At 39.8% G+C, this 27990-nt stretch overlaps 1 protein-coding gene across 1 annotated transcript in view; it reads right to left on the reverse strand.

The window, feature by feature from the left end:
- Nucleotides 1-3599: 3599 nt before the first annotated feature.
- The window catches only part of carhsp1 (calcium regulated heat stable protein 1), a 91920-nt gene continuing 67529 nt past the window's right edge, over nt 3600-27990 (reverse strand). The window contains exons 3-4 of the mRNA XM_080206652.1: nt 25427-25549; nt 3600-6332 (exon numbers count right to left, since the gene is read on the reverse strand). Of these exons, the coding sequence (XP_080062778.1) occupies nt 6170-6332; nt 25427-25549 (286 nt within the window). The 3' untranslated portion in view covers nt 3600-6169. The remainder of the gene's footprint in view (nt 6333-25426; nt 25550-27990) is intronic.

Here is a 27990-nt window from a genome sequence, read left to right on the forward strand (position 1 = left end):
GAGCCACAGGTGAGAGCTGAGTGCTAGGTAGGGACAAAGGGTGGACAAACCGCCCTGAAAAGACGCGACATGTTTCCCCACCAAAAGGTACTACCCCTCCCTGACACCCCATACATGCCATTTACTATCAATTATACTCATGTAAATGTCAAATTTTTGAGACCCATTTTTTAAGCAAAAAATTAAGGGATCCTCTTTTGCAAGAGTAGTATTTGAGGGGCTTACTTTCAACTAAAACACACATCTGACCAGCACACCTATTACTTGTCCTCAAAATATCCACAAGGTAATGTCCCCAGTGCTGCCCACATTAGCTATTTATTGTCTATTTATTTTTTCTGAAAATCCTGTTTATATCTGCGCTGTTTATTATTCTTATCCAATCTGTTACCTTCTACTGTCAAAAATTATTATTTCTGCCCTAACTGACAAGTATGAACTGGAACACTTATAGTATGCGTTACTGTTTTAATGAATAATGCATTTCTTAGTGTGATTGCAGAGAATGGATCATGATCGCGGGAAAGTAGGTTTAACTTTTACAGGGGATTATGAAAAACCTTTTAGACTAAAAATCATGGGGCTGACTTTTACATGAGATTGACTTTGACTTTAACATGAGTATACGATACTACAGTCTAGGCTCGAGCGAAAGAGGAATGATTGTGTATCCAGAAGTCAGAAAGTTAAAGCTCTGGTCTCATCCATGGCAGGGCCTGTTGTAAGCAAGAATGGGAAAATCTGGCATTGCAGCCAAAACATCATTCTCAGCAGCACTGGAAAATCCCAGGCACAAATGAAGATGGAACATTTCACCAATATGCAGTTGTTCTCCAGATCGTACAGTCTGGCAGCAAAGAAAATAACAGTTTGCATAGATGCACTTAATATTGTATATCCCATTTTCCAATAATGGGAAACAGGTTGAGATGGCACAGCTTAAATCCCTCGTGGTTTCATTAGGGTACAGTTATAGGAAAACCTTGCCCAGAGGGCTTAACCTGTAGTTAAAAGGAAATGGAAACATCCGGAAAAAAGAATCAGCTCTTGAAGGGTGGAAGCTATCTATTAGAAAGAAAGTTGTGGTGGGGAACAGAGCAAATTAATCAGAATGGTGCAGCAGAGTCAGGAAACCTTTTTAAACTGGCAGCCTTATTGCAAGCGAAACAGCAGCGAAAGGTGCCCTATATTTGGAGCTGATGACCACCATAATGGTGCATTGTGCATTGGAAGAGGATTTGGGTCAGTTCTGCACAGTTATCAGAGTATGAAGAACTCGAGTTTGAAAATATCCACACCTTGATATAAAATTTAATCTCGTTCCAGAACCTGAATACCGTGAAACATTTTGAAAAGATGTACAGGGTATATTTTTGTGCCCAACATTATCCCCAACTTCTGTAATTATTTTATTTAAAAACAGCAGTTCTTTTATTTTTTGCTTACATCTACTACAACATTCCAATTGAAATAACATTTGCCCTGGCAAGAAAAACATACTAAAATATTCGGATCAATTTCAGCTAAGACGAATATTTAAATAGGATTGTTTCAGCAGTTCAAATTAAGAGTTCTACCATTCAAATTTTCTTAAGGGAATATATTGCCAGTGCATGGCATCTTTCTCCAATCAATGCATCACCTTTAATATAACTGGACCCTAAAATTATGCTTGTAAATATTTATTTATGTGATTAATTTGGCCAAATTTTAATGTAACATTTGCACAGCCTAACACCCAAAGTGTTGTAAAATCAATTATCTTTGGCAAACTAATAAAATTTCTGGTACTTGTGTACTCTTGAAAAATCTTCAGTGTAGGACAAACCTGTCTGTTCAATGGGGTGAACTGATGTAAAATCACCCTTCCAGGTGGAGGAATGATTGTTCTTGTCTGCATGAATTTATTATCGAAGTGGAAAGCAGATTCAAAATGCGTCTGGGCAGGGGGATCTGAGTATCTTTGTTCATGAATCACAAAAAGTCGATATGCAGGTACAGCATGTAATAAAAAGAGTTGTGACTTGAAACTTGATGTTGGTAAAGATGTAAAAATAATTGTAAAAATCCTTGAGAAAAAGTGCGGTCCCTTTAAAAGCTGGCGTTTTGTTTCAGTGCTTGGAGATTTAAAATGCAAAGTACAGACAGAGTCCAAGCTGAAACAGTTGTATCAAAAAGTCAAGCAGTAGCCTTGACAAGACAACCTGTTCTTTTTTAATGTAGCCAATCAATTTAAAGTAGGCACTCAGCTACCAAGAACCTCTAAAATTTGAATTTGATGTTGACAACATCAGACCAACCCTATTGTAGGAAAATTGATAGGTCATCACAGGTATAAAAGAGAGTGTAGGGGAAAAACAGGAGAGCAACTAAAGAACTGCCACATCAAGAGGGCGAGAGCAGCTCTCAACTCTTCCAGCTTCAAATGTCTCTTTAGGAGAACACACCACCTAACCAGCAAAAGGTACCAAATCAGAAAGAACTTACAGACAAAGAAATTAACCGAGAAATTCCAGAAGGTTCTGAAAGACACAAAAAAACCAGGTTGTATATTTTTTTAACTGATCAAATTCTACTTTTTGTTTGTTAATGGATGGACATTGTATTTATTTCAACAGCATTGTATTAGAATCATACTTATTTTGTATGTTACTTGTTTAGTTAAAGTTCCCTGTTAGTTAAATAAATTGTTAAATGTTCATTTTAAAATGAGTGTTAGGTATTTCTGTTAGTTAATCACTAAACGTTACTAAAGAACAGTTCATACCTTCCTATGCACTTTTAACAGATTCTAAAAAAGGGGAGGGGGGCAACTTCCATGTCAAAGCAAAAGGAAAATGTAATGTTAGCATTTATTGCTTTATTGGAGTAAAAAAGTAAAGAGTTGTAGCAATTGTATAGGGTATTGGTGAGACCACATCTGGAGTATTGGTCTCCTTATTTGAGGAAGAATGTGATGACATTGGAGCCAGTTCAGAAGAGGCTCACCAGATTGATTCCAGGGATGAAAGGGTTGATATTTGAGGAGAGATTTAACAGTTTGGGCTTATACTCACTGGAATTTAGAAGGATGAGAGGGGATATGATCAAGGTATACAAAATACCACACATAAACCAAATGTCTCCCCTTGTGGGGCAATCTAGAAAAAGAGGTCACAGGTATAGGTTAAGAGGCAGTAGATGAGGAGGAACTACTTCTTGCAGAGGGTGATGAATTTGTGGAACTTGTTGCCCCAAAGTACAGTGGAGTCTGAATCATTAAATGGTTTCAAAGAGGAGATAAATATACTTCTGATTTTAAAAAACAGGTTAAAGGGATATGGGGAACAGGGAGCGATCAGCCATGAGCTGGTTGAATGGTGGAGCAGAATCGAGGGGCTGAATTGCCCACTTCTGCTCCTAATTCCTATGTACAGGTAACTTGTCTTGTGTTTTCTACCATCAGATATTGTTGTTGCTCTAAAAAAGCATGTCGTTCAAAAAAACATTAACTGTAGAAAAACAAATAAAACCTCATAAATATCCTATTTTCTCAAAATGTCCTAGTGTTTTTTTCAAAGTAACACCTATGTTCAATGATTCAAAGACTGGTACATCAGAACGATGCAAGAATTCTGTAATTTATTCAAACATTTTTAAGTTGTATTTGTCCCCTAAATAATTATCAGAAATACATGGATTGCAGGTAACACATAAATACTAAAAGGCACATTGATCCTCAAAGTTCACTCAAGTCAAATTCCAATAATAGTTTAGGTGTAATGATTGCAATTGTAGGACAATGCACAACAAAATACATCAATACAATATTCATATCTGTAAGTATAAACCAATGACTGATATTTGCTATGGGGCAGTGTTAAAATAGTGTTTATCGGAGACTAAGGCACTGAAGAATACCAGAATTAAAATATTCTTCATTGAAGGCAAGAGAATTGAGAAAGACACAGTAACATAATTAGACTTCTTTACATCAAATGCCATTGATGACAATGACATTTGTGCCTTCAATGGTACTCCAATAAAAATACAGGAGGCTTCTACGCAACCAATAGCCAGTCAAGCTTCTGGTGGTCTCAACAATGAGCCCTGGGTCTTCAATCAATATGCAGTGCCAAATTTTCATTGCCTTCTTCTCACGAATTGAGTGTTTTCTGCCTACATCATTGACTAACAGCAACTTAAAACAAGTAAAGGAGGGGAGGCTTGCAGATGAAATCACAAATCTGTTCCCACATCACTCTACCTTAACTTGTAACACAACAGAGTTGAAAACTACTTTTAGGTCCCATCTTCAAGTAGACACTGTCAGTTAAGATGGAGACATTGTTTCATGGTTAAACGACAAATGGCAAATTATTCAAATACATTTCCACAGTATGACAGCATTATTTGTGGACAAATTCTTAAAAGGTCATGTTAGATCGCAAACAACTACTGCTAATACTAGTTTTAAATATAAGTCCCAAAATTAAGTAATTAAGTCACATTATAAACTTTAATTCTTGATTACTCAGGATAGGAAAAAAAATAATTTGATAAAGGATGCCTCATTATCATGAGGACAAATAGAATTAATCAGTGAGTTGAATGGATATCAGGTGAAATCAATATTTCCTGTCTCAGTCAGTTACCCAGCCATATTTTACCCTCTCCCCACATTCTTTTGTGAGTCATCACACTGAATTGCTGGTTTGAGAGATTTATCTTCATGGAACTTGTCAGATTTAGGTCATTACCCATCAACACAGGAAGATTGCAACAAAATTATAAATCAAAGATACAATTTTAATCACAGATTTGCAAAAGCCAACACTGCAATGTTTATTTTAATACTTTTCTAATGGAAGGTGTGGGCAAAATAATTCTTTATCCTCTAAATCCATTGTTATTCAATTTTAGACCAGTACAGCAGAGGATTTTTTTTTAAAGTTGCCCAATAAGTAATTGCTGTAATATTCTATGTGCTTGCCAGAAGGAAAAAAATGCCAGCAGTAAGAAAGTATGTTGATGCAAATGCAGCAGTTTCTCTAAAGCTCAATATGCTGTAAATACCCTGGATATGTATTTATACTCAAGAGCCTCACAGGTGCCATTATTTACAGGTTACAGAGCGGGTTAACAACAATAACAACAGTTGATAACTCAGGTCGTGCCTATGTGTTTTCAATCAGCTGATACACAATAAGGCTACAGCACGAAAAGTGATACATTTTCTTTAAGAGGAAACAAAGCCAAATTACCCGTTAATCCACTCAGAAAGTGGTTAGCAAGATTGAGATTTCACAACTGTGTGGCATTTACAACTGTACTGATCAATCAACGCAGTGTTGGGTGGCCAGATCCTGGCAGCCAGAAATATACAATATTGAATGAATACTGTCAAAGCATTACACTTACTCAAACCTCACAGAGATTCTAATTACTGTACACTATGGGATATCAACTCTCCAGGTTAACCACACTTAAGGCATGATCCACAGAATGCGCACACATTGCATTGGGAGGGGCAGAGGGGGTGGGTGGGAAACTGTAGTGATTGTCCCACCTCCTACTGGCCAGTTTGTGGATGGGGGTAGGGGGCAGTTTGGCAGAGGCCTGGTTACCAACTCTCGGGCAACATATCATTCAGACCAGAGGAGAGATAAACAGAAAATATTCAAGCGTAAATGTTTTTTTAAAATGATTAAACTGATAAATTACAGACATGACTTCCCATAAGAGATTCAGTGAAACTTAGCTAACTAAATTAATGGTTTGTAGGGCAGTGCAGTTTCAAATAAATTCCCATTTCAAAGCTGGTTCATAAGAATTTAAGGACCACTTTTAATGTGGTTGTTAGAGTGACAAAACTATTTTCTGCACATTCTTAAGCACATTCTGGAGATAGGCAGCGGACACATGTAAAACATGATTCCCTGATACAAAATTCCACATGTACATTCACTGGCTCAGATACCTTCCACATTTTCTATTAAGGTACAAGTGATACTGAAACTAATAACCAACTGTTGCTTAATGAATATATTTTTTTAAATGTTTAAAACACTACACCTTGTAAAAGATATTTTTAATCCTGCAAGCAATTAGAATGCACACCGCTCAAAATACTTAGGTCAGATATTTGCTCATACTCCCATGCTGGATAGCAGGGAAGGACAGCTGCTCATTATTCTAAGCTGACATGTCCAGACCATGTTTCATGTTTCGTTCCTGGTGCTTTTTGGGTGATGACCACTTCAACAGCCTGTATTTTCTCGTTTTTGGGAGGAATGGAGCAGACCTTGTAAGAGACCTCATCGCCCTCCACTGGTACATATTCTCCTTCGATACTGATATAAAAAAAGAAAAAACATAGTCAGCCAAGAGTTGCCCCTGTATTCCACTTAAGATTTGCACAGAGTAGATACATTCAAGTCAGGCTAGGACACTTCTGATATATTCGTACCCGAACTCGCAGTAAAGAGGTAAACAGGTTGTGATAAAACAGGAGCGCCATATTTCAAATTATGAAATTTATGTATTTTTTAGTGTGACCAAGATGGAAATCAGTTGACATATAAAGACCATTAACACAATAGCCCATGCATTTAGTCATGTCAGGACCCATTCACAGGAGTGCACTTGGCCAGCAACAAGTGTCCCAGGTAATAAAGAAAATTGCCTCATCTTGCAGCACCCCCACTCCCCCATCTTCTATCCACCCTCAAATAAAAGCCCAGCTGATACCTTAAACACAACCCCCAACTCTGCTACAAGTCATGAGAAAAGTGCTACAAAATGTCACACTATCAAGGAGGGTATAGCTTATCCATGGAGCAGGTCTAAACTGCATCAAGACTGATGTAACTGCACAAGAACTGATCATCCTCACTCACATCCGGGGAAGGGAAGGCAGAAATAAAAAAAAAGTGTCTAAAACTTTTAAATGGAAGGTACAACATTTCCAGACAGTTACCAATAATTCAGGACCCCACTAAAGATGGTTCCTTACCAAACATTCACTGCATTGAATCCCTAGTACTTGCAAGACTCTTTCTTTCCCCTTCACAAAATTAAGAATGTCCTCATGCTGGCAAACTCGCCACAGTACTTTCAAACAGTGAAACCGAATACATTGTGGACATTTATCAGACTTTACAACTACCGACAACTTGGTCAAAAGGTGAGCTCCAAGGAGGGGCAATAAAGTGCTGGCCAGTCAAGCGACACCCATGTCCAGTGAAAAGACTAATGTAAAAGAAAGGATCTCAAAGCAGGAAAAGGAAGTGGAGGGATTTAGGGAGAAAATATCCCACTCGTTACGTTTTCCGTAAATCACTGTCAATGTTCCCACTCGTAGTAGTGAAGTCACTAGACCACTGATGTAAATTTATGAATCCAGTGACGCACTATAAAATAGATGTTCCATTTAATCCAGCAAAAAAGGCAATAAAATCGTAAAACATTGTTACAGTGCAATATCAACAACAGAAAAGCCTCTTTAAATTAGAAAATTCCCAAGGTGCTTCATCAGATTAAAAAATTCACCAACATGAAAAATATTATTGGAAAATATGAAAAAAAGTGAGTTTAAAGAGAATCATACAGGAGGAACACAAGATAAATGTGTGGGGAGGGAGAATTCCAGGCCTGGGTTCTTGGCAACTGGCTACCAGTGGTGGAACGGCAAGGGTAAGAAGGAGCCCACATTAAAAAGTGCACTCATTGGCAATACTTAATTTGTTACTCCATACTGTAAAGAGTGTTTAGCTGTTAAACATGCTCCAACACTGACTTGTTAAACAATTAACTTGTTTATGGTACATTTCGTATAAGAACTCCTCATGTCTCTAGTTCACAGCAAGTTAAATATGAAAGATATATTACACCAATTTGTGAAACTGCCCATTTCAGGAACTAGGCACTGGTAGAACCCGTTTTATGAAGTGGGTGAACCCACAGCAGGGAATGTGAAATAGACAGTGTGATGAAAGTAGTGCAATTGATATGGATTTTTTTTGTTGTAGTGGATTGAGACCACAACTGCTCAGGGAAGCTATGGTTTCAGTTTTGTTCACTGGGCAATGAACAGCACTTAGCATGAGACTATAAAGATGGTTCCTTACCAAACATTCACTGGAAAGTAACCGAGGTACAGTCTCAGGTTAAGGTTGCCAGATGAGTTCCTCGACAGAATCTCCACAACCATTGGAAGAACTGGAAAGATATTTAGAGGAGATCATGGAAAATCCTGATCCTGAATTGGCCCCTGGACCATCATTGCTGATGAAAAAGTCATGGTCAGTGGCAGATGGGAAGATGTGTAAACTGACAATGGCCTGCAAATATCAAAGGGAAAAGAGGCGACTTCCAACATCATGAAAAGATCTAAAAGAAAAATATTCACAATAGATAGGGGTAATGCTGGTATCCCTGATGAGAAAGTACAGGTGGATTCTTTTCCAATATTTCTGTACCTAGGGATGGACTGATTGACTATTTTTACATAGTAACTATAGCACCAAAGTCTGCCGCTAACCTAACAACTTTCACTTTTATTTTCAGGTCCAGACAAATCTGTGCTTTCAACTAGACTTTACTTGACCCTCAAAATTATCCAGAGAAAACTGCATATTTTCTAAAATTTAGCATTTTATTTCTCCTTAGCATTATATAAAAAAAATTGTTAATTCTCAGTACACCTGCTTAACTCCTAGGCATGTGGGACCTAGGGATTTCTCCCCATCCAGCAAAATTATGTTCCAGAAAGTAATCACCTGTTACAATCTGGAGACCATTCTCGGTAGAAATGGGAGGTATTTTAATTTTGCTAATCTATTATGTTGTGCTGGTTGTTTATCTAAAATCAACGCTCAGAGAACATTCAAATGTTTGTTGCCATTTGCTAACACAGGAAGTGGACCATGTTTTACAGCATCGATACCAAAACCATGTTGTCATGTAATTATATGAATCACAAAAGATTGATCTTCTCACACTGTACGCCTACACTTCAACAATTACACTTGCGTTAAAATTTTATGACATTCTGAAATAGCTAAAATGGATCGTATGATCTCTGCTAACATTTATAATGCAAGCCATTATGTAAAGCAGCACTTACAAAGATCAAGTTACATTACTCTTCCCCATGGACCAGGTACAATTCTTCTAAGTTTTTCAATCATTTCCATCATCATCGACTAACAGCACTCAAATCAAATAATTTTCTTTTATTATAAAAAAAACCCTGAAATTTTAAATGTTGTTTTCTATTTTCTTGTTAATTTTCTTTCCTTCTCTTTGCTGAAACAGGAATGTTTCCAAAGGTACCAGGTACCTTCTAGTGCCTAAGCCAAAGTAGAGAGAGATGGGGATAGGTAGGTGTAAGAGTCTCTGGACTCTGTAGCACTATGGAGTTCAAACCACCCCAACCATTTATTATCCTTGTTCTTAGAAGAAATCCATAAGTCCAGAAATCCTAAAGGCAGTGGCCCTGGACGCATCTTCATTTCATTCAGGTCTGGTTCCAAGGTCCGTACATTTCATGTCCAACAGAGAAAGAAGCATTGTTTGGCTTGACAGTTACCAATGAGTAATTGCAAAGTCAGAAGATTATGGATTCAAAGACCATAAAAGACATCGGAGCATAATTAAGCCACTCAGCCCATCGAATATGCTCCGCCATTCAATCATGGCTGATATTTTTCTTATCTCCATTCTCCTGCCTTTTCCTCATAGATCCTGATCCCCTTATTAATCAAGAACCTATTTTAAAGATACTCAATGACCTAGCCTCCACAGCCTTTTGTGGCACTGCAGAAAGCTACACCGAGGTTTTCCAGTCCCGGCACAGGAGATTCGGCAGCCTAGCCAAAAGTCCATTGGTTTTTGGCAGGACCAGACAATCCCTGGCAGTGGTCGGGATCACCATATTGCAGTAACTGAGGGCCAAGGCCTCAACTGCTATCTCATGGCAATATTTGAAAAGAGTATCAGAGGAATTCTAACACATATTTATCCCTCAATGACATCATTAAATAGCTGGTTGCCTGGTCATTATCATATTATTGGAACACTGCCGCCTGCCACTTACCTACATTACAGCATTGATATGTTTCAAAACATACTTCACTGACTGTAAATCCTTGATGGATTCTGGATTCAGAGATTGTGGAAGGCACTATATAAATGCAAGTTGTTTCTATTTAGTTTTGGGAAATAAAGTGATGCAAATTAACTGCTGCAAGCAAAGTAACTGGGGAAAAAGCAACTACAAAAGTTCAGACCAAGAATAAGGATAGGACCAAAAGATAAGGGTGCCGCCCCAAAAAGACAGTCTCTGTCTTCAATTACCTGGGCAAGGTGGTCAATAAACTTGGACTGATTTAGAAATCTTCAAGTACAAGATGGATAGGGTACATAACAAATGCACTTCTTAAAAAGGCAAAAAGGAAGTATTTTAAATAACTAAACTCTAAGATAAATAGAGGGACCAAAGCTAAAATGAAACTTAAAAGTGAGGCATTAGATTAAGTTAGGACTCACAAAGTTAATGTAAACAGCTACGGGGATAGTGTATTTAGACACTGAAGTGTCCAATCAGCTTTGATCATATTGAGCGGCTGAGCAGGATCGATGGGCTGAATGACCTACTCCTGTTCTCACATTCACAAGGATAATCATGAGAAGTAGTAAGGAGATGAAATTGCAGACAGACAAGAAATAGAAGATGTATCATTTAAAAATGTATTTATTAGTGTCACAAGTAGGCTTACATTTAACACCGCAATGAAATTACTGTGAAAATCCCCCAATCGCCACATTCTGGCACCTGTTCGGGTACACTGAGGGAGAATTTAGCATGGTTAATGCACCTAACCAGCATATCTTTTGGACTGTGGGAGGAAACTAGAGCACCCAGAGGAAACCCATGCAGACACGGGAGAACGTACAGACCCCACAAAGACAGTGACCCAAGCTGGGAATCGAACCCAGTTCCCTGGTGCTGTGAGGCAGCAGCGCTAACCACTGTGCCACCGGAAACAATAAGAACTTTGCTAGGATCACTTCATCACTATGATGAAGAAGGTTGATAAAGGCTTGAAAGAGATGCCAAATACTTTGTAAATGATGGGTGAATTCAAAATCAAAATCTAGTAGTGACCTATCTACTAAGAGAAGTATAGAAAAGGAATAGCTTCAATAAAAAAAAGACATGGAGAAGAAAGCAACTACAGACAAATTAATCTAATGGCAATTGTGAGCAGGCTGTTGGAAACTCTAATTCAAGGCAAAATTTGAGAGCATTTAGAAATGCATATATTAATTAAGGATAGACAGTACAAATTTATTAAAGGTAAGGGCCTGAGTTTTCCATCTGTTCCCTCCAGTAGGGGTCTTCCAGTCATCTCACCAATTGTGTCCTGCCACCATGGGTTCCAAATCACCTCTAAATTTTCTATAGTCCAAGGAATACAAGTCTGGTATATACAATCACTCCTTTTGATCTAACTCTTGGGATCAGAAGATCTCGCCAACAGCCAAAGGCAGGCTGCCTCCTCCACCACAAAACACACTTCGGGGGCACAGAAAATCATGCCCAAGTTGTTAGGCAAATTTAACAAAGGAAACTTGGCATGTCGGCTACAACTCCCACCAACTTTTACAGATGCACCATAGGAAGCATTCTTTCTGGCTGTATCACAGCTTGGTATGACTCCTGCTCTGCCCACAATGACAAAAAACTACAAGAATGTAGTTGTGAATGTAGCCCAGTCCATCACCCAAACCAGCCACCCATCCCTTGATTCCATCTACACTTCCCGCTGCCTCGGCAAAGCAGCCAACATAACTAAGGACTCACGTACCTCGGACATGCTGTCTTCCACCTTCTTCCATCAGGGAAAATATACAAAAGTCTGAGGTCATGTACAACCAATTCAAGAACTGCTTCTTCCCTGTTACCATCAGACTTTTGAATGGACCTACCTCGCATTAAGTTGAGCTTTCTCTACATCCTAGCAATGACTATAACACTACATTCTGCACTCTCTCCTTTCCTTCTCTATGAACGATATGCTTTGTCCGTATAGCGCGCAAACAAATACTTTTTGCTGTATACTAATACATGTGACAATGATAAATCAAATCAAATTAACTTTTTTTTTGAAGAGGTAACTGATAAAAAGCAATGCAGTAGATGCACTGCATATTGATTTTCAGGTGTTTGAAATGGTGGGCTTGTTCTCTGTCCACCCCACAATGTGTTTCTCGGTCCTGGGAGGCAGTGCACTGCTTGCCAGCAGTGGGATCTTCTGGTCCCACCTCTTTCAATGGGATTTTCCATTGAATCCACCCCATGCCCCTGGGAAACCCACGGCAGGGGGTGCGCCATTGGTGGGACTGGAAGATCCCACCAGCGCGAATGGTCATAAAGCTCTGGCTGATGTTGCACAACACTGGTTAGTAAAGAAAACTAAAGAAATGCACAGGAGGAGATGGATCTGTAAACATCCCTATTCTTGACCCAGAGTAGTGCCCAGCAAATGATACAAGAATTGAGTTTTAATCTTTGCAAGTGTTTCGGACAAACCTGCCAAATAAATAATTCAACTGGATTCAGACATCAGGAAGTGCCTAAATGCATGAGAGACACCGCATTGGCTGAGTACAGATAACATTACACTTGCTGTACTGAAGGCCTGTGGACCAAGCCAACAGCCCATCAAAGAAACCCATACCAGTATACCCTAGAGTCTGGTATCTATCTGTTAAGGAACAAGGATGTCCTAATCAAAAATAACAGGCCAAAACTTAGCCTACGAGACACATCTTGATCATCAGTGAAGTCAGAGGAAGATTCATCAATAGTCACATCAAACTGTAATTATCAAGAGCAATCTATTAACAATGCTCAGTTTGGTTCCAGTAGGATCCACATGGCTCATGATCACATTGTTTAGAAACATAGGAACAGCTACAGAAGCACATCTCAAGCCTGTTCTGCCCTTCTTTGAGGTCACAGCTGATTTCTATCCTATCCCACTTACAAACTTTGGTTCAGTATCCCTTATCTTTGGTAGAGTGTTGCTAGTCAATCTCATTTTAAAATTAATTAAGCTCCATTGCTTCTCCTGTTTTGTTCCAAATTACCTCATAACTTTTTATATTCAAGGGAATGTTATCGCTCATCATGATCTAACCCTTGGAGCCCTGGTAACACTGTGATAAGTCTGCACTGCATTCCTTTCAAGATCAATAAAAGGCCAAGGTATCTAGATATGAGTTACTATCAGATCAGCCATGTTCTTATTAGATGGCAAAGCAGACCAAAGGGCTTCTTGTTCTTGCTTCTTGTTCATAAGGTCTTTTTGGAACACAAGTCACCTTTTTCCAATTGAAAGCCATAAACATAATTCCTAAACTTATCTTACAACCTGGTCAATAATTTACCTCAATTGTACATATGTATTTTGCATTTTACTTAACAACCTCTCATGTTTATCAAATGCCTCCTGCATAAATTTCATTCTCAGACATTTTTCTATTGATTACTTTAATTACTTCCATAAAACATTTAATCAAGTTTGTTGGATAAGTCTTGCCCTTTACAAATCCATGTTAGCTTCCTCTAATCAGCTCAAATTTCTCAAAGTGCTCAGTGACATCCAAATTATTGATTCCAATAACTTTCCCATAATAGATGCTGGGCTAACAGGTTTATAATTTCTAATTATTCTCTCTCCCTTTCTCTCTCTCCTGTTAAATAATGAAGTAGCATTTACCAATTTTCCAATCTGAAGAACGAATTCCTGCATCAAGTGACCTTTTGAAGGTTATGGCTAAAGCATCTCCGATTTCCTTCCCCACAACCCAGCTGAAGTGTACCTCATGTTGTATTGGAAAACGAGAGAGGATATACTAGAAACTTTGACCATCACTTTCCAATCCTTTCTGGCTACAGGTAAGAAGTCTCACAAAACCAGGTTAAAGTCCAACAGGTTTATTTGGCAGCAAAAGCACTAGCTTTCAGAGCGCTCACTGCTCCTTTGTCAGGTGAGTGGGATATTGCGTTTATCCCAGTCCAACACTGGCATCTCCACATCACAACTACAGGTGTGGTGCCAGACGACTGCTAACATTGTTCTGTTGTTTAAAAAAATGAGATGTTCTAAGTAATCATCTCCATGGTGAGTCAATTATTGCAAAACGTCTGAGACGCAGTACAAATCATCATTCAGAAAGACATGAATTTAACAAGATCAGTCAGCATGGATTTATGAAGGGAAGATTGTGTCTGACTAACTTGATTGAAGTTTTGAGGAGGTAAAAGGAGGGTTAATGAGTAGCAGCACATTTGATGTAGTCTACGTGAATTTTCAAAAGGCTTTTGGTGAGTTCCCACATGGCAAACAGATCAGCAAAGCAAGAGTCCATGAGACCCAGTGGCAAGTGAGATCCAAAACTGGCTCAGTGGCAGAAAGCAAAAGGTTCAGGTTATCTGGTGTTTTTGCAACCCGTGGGGTTCCTCAGAGCTTTGTACTAAGACTTGTGCTGGTCACAGCATACATCAATGATTTAGGATTTAAGCGTGCTTAAAAAGTTTGCAGATGATACAAAAATTGGTCATGTGGATGGTGTTCAGGAAAAGATCAATGGACTGGCCAGGTGACAAATGGAAAATAATCCTGAGCAGACGTAATGCATTTGATGAAGCAAACAAGTCAGGGCAACATACAATAAATGGTGAGATATTGAGAAGTGTAGAGGAACAGAAGACTGGAGTGCCTGTCCACTCATCACTGATGATAGTAGGGCAATAAACCCTTACTGCAGAAAAGAATTCTTGGATGTCAATGCCTTTTATTAATCACATTGTTAAATTTTAATGGTGATTGCATTGTTGAAACAATGGGGATAGCTCTAACACTGTTATGTTGGAGTACTGTTGACTATGAACTAAATCAATAAAGTCTTTCCAGCAGAGACAGCTGCTGTGTCTTAGTTTCAACTTGACCAATCAGCATGGATCAGGTTAACATTAGACATGTAACCTGAAAGTCTACACACCAAAAGCCTGAAAGTGGGATTAGGCTAGATAGCTCCTTGTCAGCAGGTACAGATATGATAGTCAAATGGCCTCCTTCTGTCTGAAAGCTTTCTGTTTTCTCTAGGTTCCCTCTAAAACCATGGGGAAAAAAACAGCTCATCACAGTGTGAATCTTTAATACCAACATTTATTTCCACTATTGTTTTCTTTCTGATTTACAGCGCTTGATTCATTATTAGTAGAGTGAGTAACATTCCAGTGAAACTATGAAGATTGACACAAACAGTTATTCAATAAGTCTGTCATTTCCTTATTTTCATTTGCAGTATTGTCAGCACCTGTTTTTAAAGGGTCCCTCTCCATTTGAATATTTTTCCAAAAAAGACTTTGTATCAATCTTGATATTCCTTGTTCATTTCCTTTATCCTCTATCTTTTTGTAATCTTCCTTATCCATCCAGTCTCCTGGGTCCACACCTTTCTTTGCACTGTCATTTTCTTTTTCCCCTGTTTTTCAGTCCATTAAATTTATGAATGGTTTCTACCTGAGAGCAGAGTTATTCAGCGAACTGTGGAATCACAGTGGTTGTTTCGCTCACATAGATGCCATCCAGGAATTTACGAATATTCTTCTTTTTCACTGCTGTTGCTTGCTGAATGAGAGCAGGCTACACAATCTCAACATTGTTTTTTTTGGTGAGGAGAACTTTTACCCTCCTGAATGTGGATGCTGGTCCTGCACTCTTTTTGAACATCTTCGATTCCTCAGCTGCAGTTTTATCCCCCCACCTCCCACATCATACCAAAATCCTAAACCTTAGTAACTGTGTTCCTTTTCTCCTTTTCAAACCCAATGCTGAATCTGATTCAGCCTAGACAAAGCAAAATACTGCAGTTGCTGCAAATCTGAAATTTAAACAGAAAATGCTGGGAATACTCAGCAGGGCGGACAGTATCCGCGGAGAAAGGAGGAGAGTTAAGCTTTCAGGTCCATGACCTTCCCGTCAGGACTGAAAAATGTTTCCCATTACAGAGGCGGGGCTGGTGTGTGTGCGTGTGTGTGTGTGTGTGTGTGTGTGTGTGTGTGTGTGTGGTGCATGATATGTGTGTGGGTCTGTGGCGTGGTGAGGTGTGGGTGATATTTATGTGTGCACGGAGTGGTGTGCGCTTTTGGTATGTGTGTGGTGGGAGTGGTGTGGTATGTGTGCACGGGGTGGTGTATGCACAGGGTGGTGTGTCTGAAACAGTGTGTGTGTGTCTGTGTTGGGGGAGGGTAATGTCTGTATGTCGGATGTGAAGTGTTTTCTTAATTCATTCATGGAACGTAGGCGTTGCTGGCCTTTCAAACACTAAATAAAGACTGATTGGTGACGGAACTTTGACCTTGGTAAGATTATTACATGAACTAATTGTAGTCTTTGAGAATTAAAGTGCAGGAAATGTCATTCAATTCATCTCAATACAATCACTCCTTTGATTGGAGAAAAACAATTTTCAAAAGACCTTTTTAAGATACAATCTCGTACTTCTACAAATAATGAAGCCGAAGTATGAGTTCCTATTGGAGATACTGAAACTGAAAGTAAACACAAAGGTGAAGAAAGTGAGACCAGAATTGCAAAGGCAGCCAAAGAGTGGGCAGTTTTCAAAAGAGAGCTCCAATAAAATCTTAACAGCAACACTGGAAAATAGTGAATTTTGTAGCTTGATGAGTTTCTAAGACCCAAACTGCGTAGTTCCAGCACAATGCGGATGGGATCCAGCTATATTAACTCCCAACCTTTTATCTAATGGTCATAAATTATGGCCACAGTGTGTGCATGTCTAGCATGTAACATTATTAATGGCACTGTAGTATGGGGGAAGCTTCAAATTTGAAGTGTCGGTTTTCCAAAAGCAATTTGGTAGTCAGGAAAACCACTTATACAGCAAAAGTAGCAGAATTCTCAGTTGAAAATGAGGAATACTAGTTGCAGGCATATTCAATTTCTAACTCTTCCCACCCTGCCACCCCACATTTAAAAACAAATGCATTCAGCCTCACTTGTAATTACACACAAGAGGAATAGATACGACCAGCCCATTTCCTCCATGCTCTTTTGCTCTCCTTTTGTCAAGTAAAAATTTAATTGTTTTCACCCTCTCTTAGATCAACCTGCACAATGCACCATTTCCTTTCCAAGTGGGCGGATAAGCTTCAGTCAATGTCACTCTCGCTATGGCCTCAACGAAGTAACTCACCCACTGATTTTCCTTCCTTTTCTTCTGGCAGGCACAAACCAATCTACCATAACCTCCACACCAGCTTTTTATTCAGGATTTAGTTATTCAGCACACACAGACAGTGGCATGCTTCGGTGCAGCAAGCTTCAACAGTGAAAGACAAAACAATATTAAAAATGTGGCTCATTCCCCATGCTCAGGATGAAAGTAGAACAATTTTATATAATTTCTTCACTCAAGAGGGTTGTGAATCTTTGGAATTGTCTATCTCAGAGGGCTGTGAATGCTCACTGATTGGTATATAAAAGGTTGGCATCAATAGATTGTTGGACATTAAGAGAATGAAGGGATAGGAACAAGAAAATTGAGTTGAGGTAGATTAACCATGATCTTATACAGTGGCGGAGCTAGCTTGAGGAGGCACTTTTTTATGTTTTCTGTATTTTTGGCTATGTTGCAACTCTGTAAACAGCTTCATTCTTGATCTCAAACTAAAATGCTTAGAAACCACAGAAACATCTAAAATGCAGAAACAGACCATCTGGCCCATCGAATCTGCACCAACCACAATCCTACCCAAGCCCTACCCTTTATCCCTACATATTTACCCGCTAATCCCTCTAACCTATACTTCGCAAGACACTAAGGGGCAATTTTAGCATGGTCAATCAACCTAACCAGCACATCTTTGGACTGTGGGAGGAAACCGGAGCACCAGGAGGAAACCCATGCAGACACAAGGAGAATGTGCAAACTCCACCCAGACAGTGACCCAAGCTGGGAACTGAACCCGGGTCCCTGGCACAATGAGGCAGCAGTGCTAACCACTGTGCTACCGTGCCATCCTAACATTCTAATTCCAAACATTCCATGTTGTGTTAAACTCCTCAAAGACATTGTCACGAACATGTAACGATATTACAAATTTTAAGGACAGCTGTTTTAAAGGCACATGTCTGCTTTTAACCCTTTATTCATAAAGCCTTTTTCAAATTGGAAGTATGGCACCCTTCAATGTTTTTTTTGAACCTCGGCAGACTTCTTCCTCCAGAGCTGGCTACCAAGAGTCATTAAAAATGCAGAGAACCCTTTAGCGACGACCACTGAATTCTAAAATGTGGGAAAATCGTTTTGCTTAAGAGGGAAGAGAGGGCTGGTAGGGACTTCAAATGACTCCAACATTGTTCATTTCTTTGCTGGCAGAAAAAGTGAAATTAACAAAGCACCAATTTTGTTTTGGTTTTGATAAATACAGGCCTAGAACAACCATTCTGTGTGCAGAGCACCAAAGCAGCCATTCTGTGTACAGAGTGCCAGAGCAGCCATTCTATGCGCAGAGCGCCAGGCAGCCATTCTGTGTACAGAGTGCCAGAGCAGCCATTCTGTGCGCACAGCTTCAGAGCGGCTATTCTGTGTGCAGAACCCCAGGTAGAATTCTGAAAAAAACATCAGCCAGAGATCTTGTCCAAGGAAGAGCAATGAGGAAGGCTTTAAGAAACAAATGCTATTCTGTTAAAAGAAAGTCCAGGCTGTCTGCAAGTGTTGTCACCAGAGAATTTGTGAGGAATAGGAAACCTCTCCCTCTCTTTCCCAAAAATCGGTTGACCTGTTGAGTCCACCTAAACAGTTGACTACAGAAACCATTGTAGCCGCTTAAAATGAAACTCAAGTTTCAACCCCTTCATTTCAGAAATGAGGAACCAAACCAACAAGGCCTGCAATGATACCTCACAAGAACTAATTTGAAATCTCATCTTTAGGTATCTTTTTCCTTTATATGGGCGGCACAGTAGCACAGTGTTTAGCACTGCTGCTTCACAGCTCCAGGGAACTGGGTTCAATTCCCGGCTTGGGTCACTGGCTGTGTGGAGTTTGTACATTCTCCTTGTGTCTGTGTGGGTTTCCTCTGGGTGCTCTGGTTTCCTCCCACAGTCCAAAGATGTGTGGGTTAGGTTGATTGGACATGCTAAAATTGCCCCTTAGTGTCCTGAGATGTGTGGATTAGCGAGTAAAATGTGTAGGGATATGGGGTTAGGACCTAGGTGGGATTGTGGTATTGATGGGCCAAATGGCTTCTTTTTGCACTGTAGGGTTTCTATGATTCTATTTGTATTTGATTCATTGTATCTGAATTTCAGTTAAAAACTTTACCTAAGTAACTTCTGGCAGTACTGTTTGTACCAAACTAACCTTTATCTTGTTTAACGCTCCTCTGCTTTTTATTAATTGAACCACTTACAAATTAAGAAGGGTGTTACATACACATAAATTCTTAGCTCACAGACCACATTAAGAAAATTTCTCTTCTGTAGTCACGACAGCATCTTGATATCATAGAAACATTGAAGATAGCAGCAGGAGGAGGCCATTTGGCCCTTCGAGCCTGCTCCGCCATTCATTATGATCATGGCAGATCGTCCAACTCAATAGCTTAATCCTGGTTGCTCCCCATAACCTTTGATCCCGTTCACCCCAAATGCTATATCTAGCCACCTCTTCAAAACATTCAATGTTTTGGCGTCAACTACTTCCTGTGGTAATAAATTCCACAGGTTCACCATTCTTTGGGTGGAGAAATGTCTCCTTACCTCCCTCCTTAAAGGTCTCTCCTGAATCCTCAGACTGTGACTCCTGCCTCTATCAATTGTAGATCTCCAGTAGATCCTTCAAGGGATACAAAGAGATCTTCTAATTGAACAGTTTCTGCCACAAATCAGTATAAAGGGCTTTGTTCAACTGAAATAAAGATTAGCCAGTAAAGGTTGTAACTTGGAATGTGATGCAGTTTCTTTATTTTGGGAGCACTCCCAAGTTGCAGCAGGCATTGTAAACACCACCAATACAGGAAACATGATTGATTACTTTGGAATGTCCACATAATCCGAAAGGTTTGCTGGAAAAGAGACTCTGTTTCATAAGCTCCTGGTTATGAATGGCAGATCTTCCCTCATAAAACAGAACATGAACGTAAGTGATAATACTATTATAGATCCCACACATCTATGCAGCTGGCTTCATTACAAAATTCATTCAAGTGGTCCCTGAAAAAATCCAAATGATCAAACTGTCTATTTTTGACATGGAGTAGTTTTCTTTGAGCAATTTAAATTACAATGCACCACACCCATCATTAATAAACCTTTTAGCAGCCCCTACCGTCACTCTGCTTGACTAACTTCAAAAATATTCACTTGTTAGATTGTAATGTGCAACATATATTGCATAGATGTTTTAGAGACCCAACTTGAGCCCCCATCAACAGTTCAAGGATGTGGGATATAAATTAGTATGTTTGAATGTTCCAAATCTTAAAATCAGTACAAACTGGATAATGTTTGTCTTCTAAGAATTCAAATTTTACAATTTCAGGGAGTCAACAGTGAACCTCCAAATTAAAGTTTATTTATTATTCATTAATCACAAATAAGGCTTACATTAACACTGCAATGAAGTTACTGTGAAATTCCTCTAGTCGCCACAATCTGGCACCTGTTTGGGTCAATGCTCCTAACCAGCACATCTTGAGGAAACTGGAGCACCTGGAGAAAACCCACGCTGACCCTGGGAGAATGTGCAGACTCTGCACAGACAGTGACCCAAGCCAGGAGTCGAACCCGGGTCCCTGGCGCTGTGAGGCACCAGTGCTAACCACTGTGCCACCGTGCTGCCAATGCTGGCAATAATTGTATTCATTAACAGCTGCATTGTCCTCTTGCTTGATTCATTGTCTTTACTTTAAAGAAGTTAATAAACTCAAATTAAGGTGACAATTTTGACCACTGCCAAATATTTTTGTGCAGTTTGAATTTGACAAGTGATACTGAGGAACGAGTCAATGAATCTTAATATTACTTCCTTAATGCTACTTTCACAGTTCTCAAAGTGCCTCATTGACACTGAGCAAATATCAACACACATTTTATTTATCCAAATAGGAAATGCACAACGATTGGGAGTGTCACAATGACGGTCTGGGAAAGCTTACTTCACTCACAGCATACCTGAAGTGTCAACTGAGCCTTTTGGAGGAGAAGAGCTCCGGAAGTAGCTTACAGAGCACAGGAGCAGTCAGTAGCCCTGGGCTACCAGCAGCTCTGCAAAAGTGGCTGCTGACCACATCACAGAAAGCAATGACAGGTCCCATCCTTAATGCTGCTCTTTATTCTATTTATTAGTGGCACAAGTAAGGCTCACATTAACACTGCAATGAAATTACTGTTAAAATCCCCTAGTCGCCACACTCTGGCATCTGTTCTGGATACACTGAGGGAGAATTTAGCACAGCCAATGCACCTAACCAGCATGCCTTTTGGACAGACTAAGCTTCACAGGTAACTGGCTGTGTCAGTCGATCATCAGCCACCACAACCTCAGCTCAAAAGCAGTTACGAGTGCAGAAATGCAAATCCTCCACTTGCTCAATGCTGGAAGTTTACCAGACTGGCCTCCTGCAGATATAACAAACACTTGGATGTCTGCTGTCACGTGTGATGGTAATTGTATAATCCATAGCCAAAATGTAGCTTGTCAAATATTTGCAGCCATAGCAACGAACATAAGTCAGTCATCAAAATGGTTCTTGAAAGCTGGAGCAAGAAGGTTGTGTTACAGTTCAAACAATCTAATGGAAGTTGGGGCAATTATAATTTGAGCCATCAGAAAGATGCTGTTTGTTGTTGTTTTTAAAAAACACAGAAGGGCTTACAAAAAAAATTGTCGGAGGAGTAATGATCCTTGTATTCTTTAAGGTTAACATCTATTACAAACAATTTTTTAGCAAATGAATTTTTGACCATCAACAGAAAATTGTGGAAAAAGTCAGCATGTCTGGCAGCATCTATGGACACAGAAACAGAGTTAACATTTTGAGTCTTCAGAGTTTTTAACAATGTGTGTGGCATAAAGTGAGGGCAATAGATGATGGTGTTTAGTTTTTTGAATTAAAGGGAGAACATATGCAATTTTTAAATAACATAAACAAGTGATTACTGTAATGATTATTTCAAAATAAATACATTGGCAGCTCAAGATTTTGTTTCATGATGGGAAATTTTAAATGGTTTTCAATAGTTAGTTTCACGGTGACTTGCAAATTTGAATGGAGTTGCTGAGCTCTGTGGTAAAATTAAGCTGGTTCCCATATGTTCACACATATTACAGCAACAACATTAAAATAAAAAGAGAACAGGAACAATAATTACACAATTTCAAACATGGGATTGTTTGCACAATGAGATTCAGGAATAAAGCTATAAAAGATTTAGAATCTATACTGTGACTACTGTTAATTTACCATAAACAATTTGTACTGTAAAATTGGAGAAATGCTGGAATTTGCAATGATACCAGCTAATACTTTGAAGGGGTGCACCAAAATACAAAATGCCATACCGACTTGCAGCAGACAAGATTTTCTGGCCACACACACCCCAAAACCAGAAAATCCGTCCTCCCCCATCCGCCACCTGCAATGATTCCCATGACAGGCTGGACAGAAAATTTCCAGTCTCAGAATGGACAGATAAATGGTAAATTAAATTCAGCATGACAAAGCCACTTTGGTTGGAGCAAGGGTGCAGGCCATTCATTCCTTGGAAAGTATAAAGCTAAGTGAGGAGAGGAACAAAGAGATCTGAGGATATAGATACACAAGACGGCCGGTAACAGATCAAATAGAGAATTTAGGAGGGTTTTCTTCACACACTTGTGAGCAAGTGGAATTCGCTGCCAGAAGGAATGATTGAAGGAGGATGCACCGACACATTTAAGGGAAGGTCTTGATAGATATACGAGGGGAAGGGAAGTGAAGGACATGGGGACAGGATGGTGAGAAGTAATTAGAACAAGAAGGAGCTGGTAAAGAGTTTGAACACTGGCATACATCAGCTGGGCTGATCAATCTAATTCTATGCCACAAATTCCAGGTGATACACCGACTCAAATGTCACGCTCATGAACGTTATGCATTTTTGATTTCTCGAGAACAGAAAGATCAATGTTATTGTTCAAAGCACGTACAAATTGGAAGCTATAGCAAATACTCTGGAGGAGTGCACTAAGATACAGAACATACAATAAACTTCATTTCCTATCGGATGTCTCCAAACTGTTTCCTAGCCACTGATTCCATTCCCCTTCCTGGTCACAGTTTGAGACTAAAGCAAACTGTTCAAAATGTTGACATCCTAGTTTAGACCACAAAGCAAGTGTTGGAAAAGGGACGAGAATAGATAGGTGCTTGATGGCCGGTGAAGGCAAAATGGGCCAAGTGGCCTCTTTCTGTGTTGTACAACTCCATGACTCTATTTTACCACAACTTGCACTGGCAATCTCACACTCTCTACATCACCATGACCACATCTGCTGTAACATTACCCATCAATAGCCTGCCACAATTCATTTGCTCCCAAAACCATCATCCACACGTTTGTTACCGATCAACTCAACTATTCCACTGATCTCCCAGCTGTCCACTCCCCAACTTGGATGCCCAAACTGATCCAAAACTCTCCTACTACTATTCTAGCACACACACACACACAAACACACACACACACAAGTTCTGTTCACCCAACACACCTGCATGACCACACTGGCAGCAGCTCCCAAGCACACAACACCTCAACTTTAAAATTCTCATCCTTGTTTTCAATTCCCTCCTCTATTTCTGTAATCACTGCTTCAGCACCAAAATCCTCCAAGATCTCTGTGCTCTCCTAATTCTGACACTAATCCCCAATTTTTACTGCCCATGACTGATGGCTGTGGCCCCAGCCCAAGATCTCCCCAAACTCTTTCTGCCTCTTTTCTTCCTCTCCATTAAGATGCTCCATAAAATCTACCCTCCTATGGCCAAGCTTTAAATTATCTGCCCTAACTTCTCCTTATATGACTCTGTCAGACTTAGTTTGATAACGTTCCTGTGAAGCATCTTCGAACACAAGAACATAGAAATAGGAGCAGGGGTAGATAATAAATCAGATTTCTGAGATATGTAGGCTTTTCGTCCCTTGAGTTTCTCTCACACTTCTTCTCCACTGACGTTAACCACGTTATTAGCTCTTTGGTCACTCTTGAATTCTGGTTTGTAACTTGAGTCTTTTACTGTGAAGATGGACATAAAATAATTCATCATCTCTGTCATCTCCTCATACTCCATGGTAATTTCACCCATCTCTGCCCCTAAACGATCAATGTCCATTTTAACTACTCTCCTTTTTATATACTTATATATTTTTATACATCAGTAAAAGCTCTTATAATCTGTTTTCATATTGCTAGCTAATTTATTCCCGTGTTCGATGCTCCTCTTCTTTAATCAACTTTTTGGTCACCTTTTATTAGTTGCTAAAATCTCCAGCCCTTAGATATACTGTTACTATTCTCTGCTACATATTACACCTCTATTTTTAACCCAACGTTATCATTTAACCTCTCTTGTAAGCCACAGATGGATCTTCCTTGCTGTTTTATTTTTAAATGGAGTATACATTTGTTGAAAATGTTGAATCGGTTCTTCAAATGTTTTCTTTATTTACTGCTACGCCTCGTAGTCTATTTACCCAATCAACTTAAGCCAACTCTTCCCTCACACCAATGAAATTGGATTCATTTAAGTGTAAGATTCTTGTTTTGGACCAATGTTATGTTGCGCTCAAATATAATATGGAATTCACCTCAATTTTAAACTTCAAGATCTAAAAGAGTTTTATGCCAGGAAGCTGTTGTGAAAGCATCCTACAAACTCAACTTCCATAAAACCTTTGCCATTTGATTTGTGCAACCATAATAAAGATTCAAATTCCCTGCAGTAATTACATAGCCTTTATTACGAGCTCCAATTATTTCTTGCCTTAGATCCAACACAACTAGTTAGAGGGCCCATAAATTATTTCCAACAGAATATTCTGAGCCTAGAACCATACTATTGTTTTGTTTGTAACAATACATACAATAACCATTTTGAAACCTATAAAAAGAGATGGCTGATACAACCCTCAATATATCCCTAATTTATTAATTCCACTATACTTATAGGCTATCAACCTATTAGGCACACATTCAATCTAGGATTAGGCAAGAGCATGCTGATGTGATTTTTTTAAACTCGATAATATTACCCTTGTGATATCATTCCACATAAGCACACTATAGACTCTTAACAACTTACTCAGAGATATGAACAAAGATTTCTGCCCCTCCATCTGCAGGGATGATGAATCCATGGCCTTTAGAACGGGAAAAGCATTTGCAGGTTCCTTTGTAAACCGGACCTTCTGCTGCCCGGGCAGTTCTGTAACAGAATAACAGAAATGACATTAGCTCTTAAACTACAGGAAGTCATTTACAGTATAGGAGGAGGCCATCAGGTTCACTGAGCCCATGCTGGCTTCCTATGGACCAATCCAGTCGGTCCCACAGCATCCCTGTAGCCATGCAGTTTATTTCCTTCCAGCACTTATTCAATTTCCTTTTGAAATTGTTGGCTCTTTTGGCGTTGCAGGCAGTGAATCCCAGGCCACTAGCACTTGCTGCCTCACATTCAGTCCAGATCTAAAATCTACGTCCCCAAGTCCTTGTAGAATAGGCTAATGGGGAGACAGCCCATCAATCTTCTACACCTCTATCAGATACTGAAGCAGTTTGTGTCCAAATGCAGCAAGGTCTGGACAATATCCAGGCTTGGGCTGGTAAGTGGCAAGAAACATTCACGCCACACAAATGCCAGGCAATGACCATCACCAATAAGAGGCTCTCTAACCACCGCCCCTTGACATTCAATGGTGTCACCATTATTGAATCCCCCACTCTCAACATCCTTGAGATTACCGTTGACCAGAAACTCAACTGGACTCACAAATGAAAACAGTGGCCACAAGAGCAGGTCAGAGGCTAGGAATATTGGCGCACGTAACTCACCTCCTGACTTCCCAAAGCCTATCCGCCATCTACAAGGCACATGTCAGGAACGTAATGTAATACTGCCCACCTGCCTGGATGGGTGCAGCTCCAACAACACTCAGGAAGCTTGACACCATCCAGGACAAAGGAGCCCGCTTGATTGGCACCACATCTACAAACATCTGTTCTTTCCATCACTGACACTCAGTAACAGCCGTGTGTACTATCTACAAGATGCACTGCAGCAATTCACCAAAGATCCTTACACAGTACCTTCCAAGCCCACAACCACTTCCAACTATAAAGATAAAGGAAGCAGATACATGGGAACACCACCACCTGCAAGTTCCCCTCCAAGTCACTCACCGTCCTAACTTGGAAATATATCGCTGTTCTTTGCAGTGGCTGGGTCAAAATCCTGGAATTCCCTCCCTAACAGCATTGTGGGTCAACACACAGCACGTGGACTGCAGTGATTCAAGAAGACGGCTCACCACCAGGGCAAGTAGGGATGGGCAATAAATGCTAGCAGTCAACATTGCCCATGTCCCACGAATGAATAAAAAAAAACTATCATTGATCCTTGGCATCGCTCACACGTGGCCTGTGTCTACCACAAAGCAGTCATGTTAACTGGTAACCTGACCATTCTGCTTTATTCACGGCTCAGAAACTCCCTGGCAGACTTGTGGTCCAAATCTAGGGCCCCCAAACTGCAGTTACAGTGAGATTGTCAGGAGGATAATGTGGAGAGTTGGCTGAAATCAAGGGAAATGTTTTATTTGTTCTTCTATGAAATTGTACTATAACTGAACCTGCTTGAAGGATTTAAGAAGCATGGTCTTGAAGATGATAAACACTTAATATAGTGAATCAAAGCTGGAAGATCCGTAATTTTACATGCCGATCTTACGACTCTGACACCCATCACTCTGACAGCTGGTTTCAGTGCCAAGAAAAGATCTTAACAGCAAAGCAACAGATTCCAATTGTAAATATAAAGTTAGCATTTCCCAACTTAAACTTAAATGTAGCACATTCAAGATACATTAACTGCATTATTTATTTTCTCCATATTTGTATAGGTAAATTCAGTGTGCATAAAGTTTGTTTTTCCCAATTTGACACACTCCATTTAAATATACAACATAAATCTCATCATATTTGAGTGTCTTGGAAAAGTTTTATTATTGAAGCAATAGAATTATTCTTGGGCACAGTAATCAGTGATGTCTGGCTGATTATGAAACCAGAATGATCATAGAATCCCTTCAGTACAGAAGGAGGACATTTGGTCCAACAAGTCTGTACCAACCACAATCCCACCCAGACCCTATTCCCATAACCCCACATATTTACACCGCTATTTCCCCTGACACTAGGGTCAATTTATCATGGCCAATCAACCTAACCCCGCATCTCTGGCCGGTGGGATGAAACTGGAGCACCCGGAGGAAACCCACGCAGACACGGGGAGAACGTGCAAAGTCCGCACAGACAGTGACCCGAGGCCAGGAATCGAACCCAGGTCCCTGGCACTGTGAGGCAGCAGTGCTAACCACTGAGCTACTGTGCTGCCCAGATACTTTCAACATTTATAAAAAGGGATGCGGTCTTTAAAAATACTTGCGCCAGTTCTTTACAATATCAAAGTTGCTGGAACACTGAGGACATGATCTCACTGGCAGTTCATGCCTCACTGCCACTGCAGCAAGAATGCAGAATTAGGTGCTCAGCCAAATCTTCGTTCACTGCAGCAGGACCAAAAAATCCCACAGATGTGAATGGCCATAAGATTCCGTCCCAAGTCTGTAATCCATCATTAGTATTAAA

Source organism: Carcharhinus amblyrhynchos, chromosome 18 (assembly GCF_965287045.1).
Source record: "Carcharhinus amblyrhynchos chromosome 18, sCarAmb.v2.hapA, whole genome shotgun sequence".
NCBI lineage: Eukaryota > Metazoa > Chordata > Chondrichthyes > Carcharhiniformes > Carcharhinidae > Carcharhinus > Carcharhinus amblyrhynchos.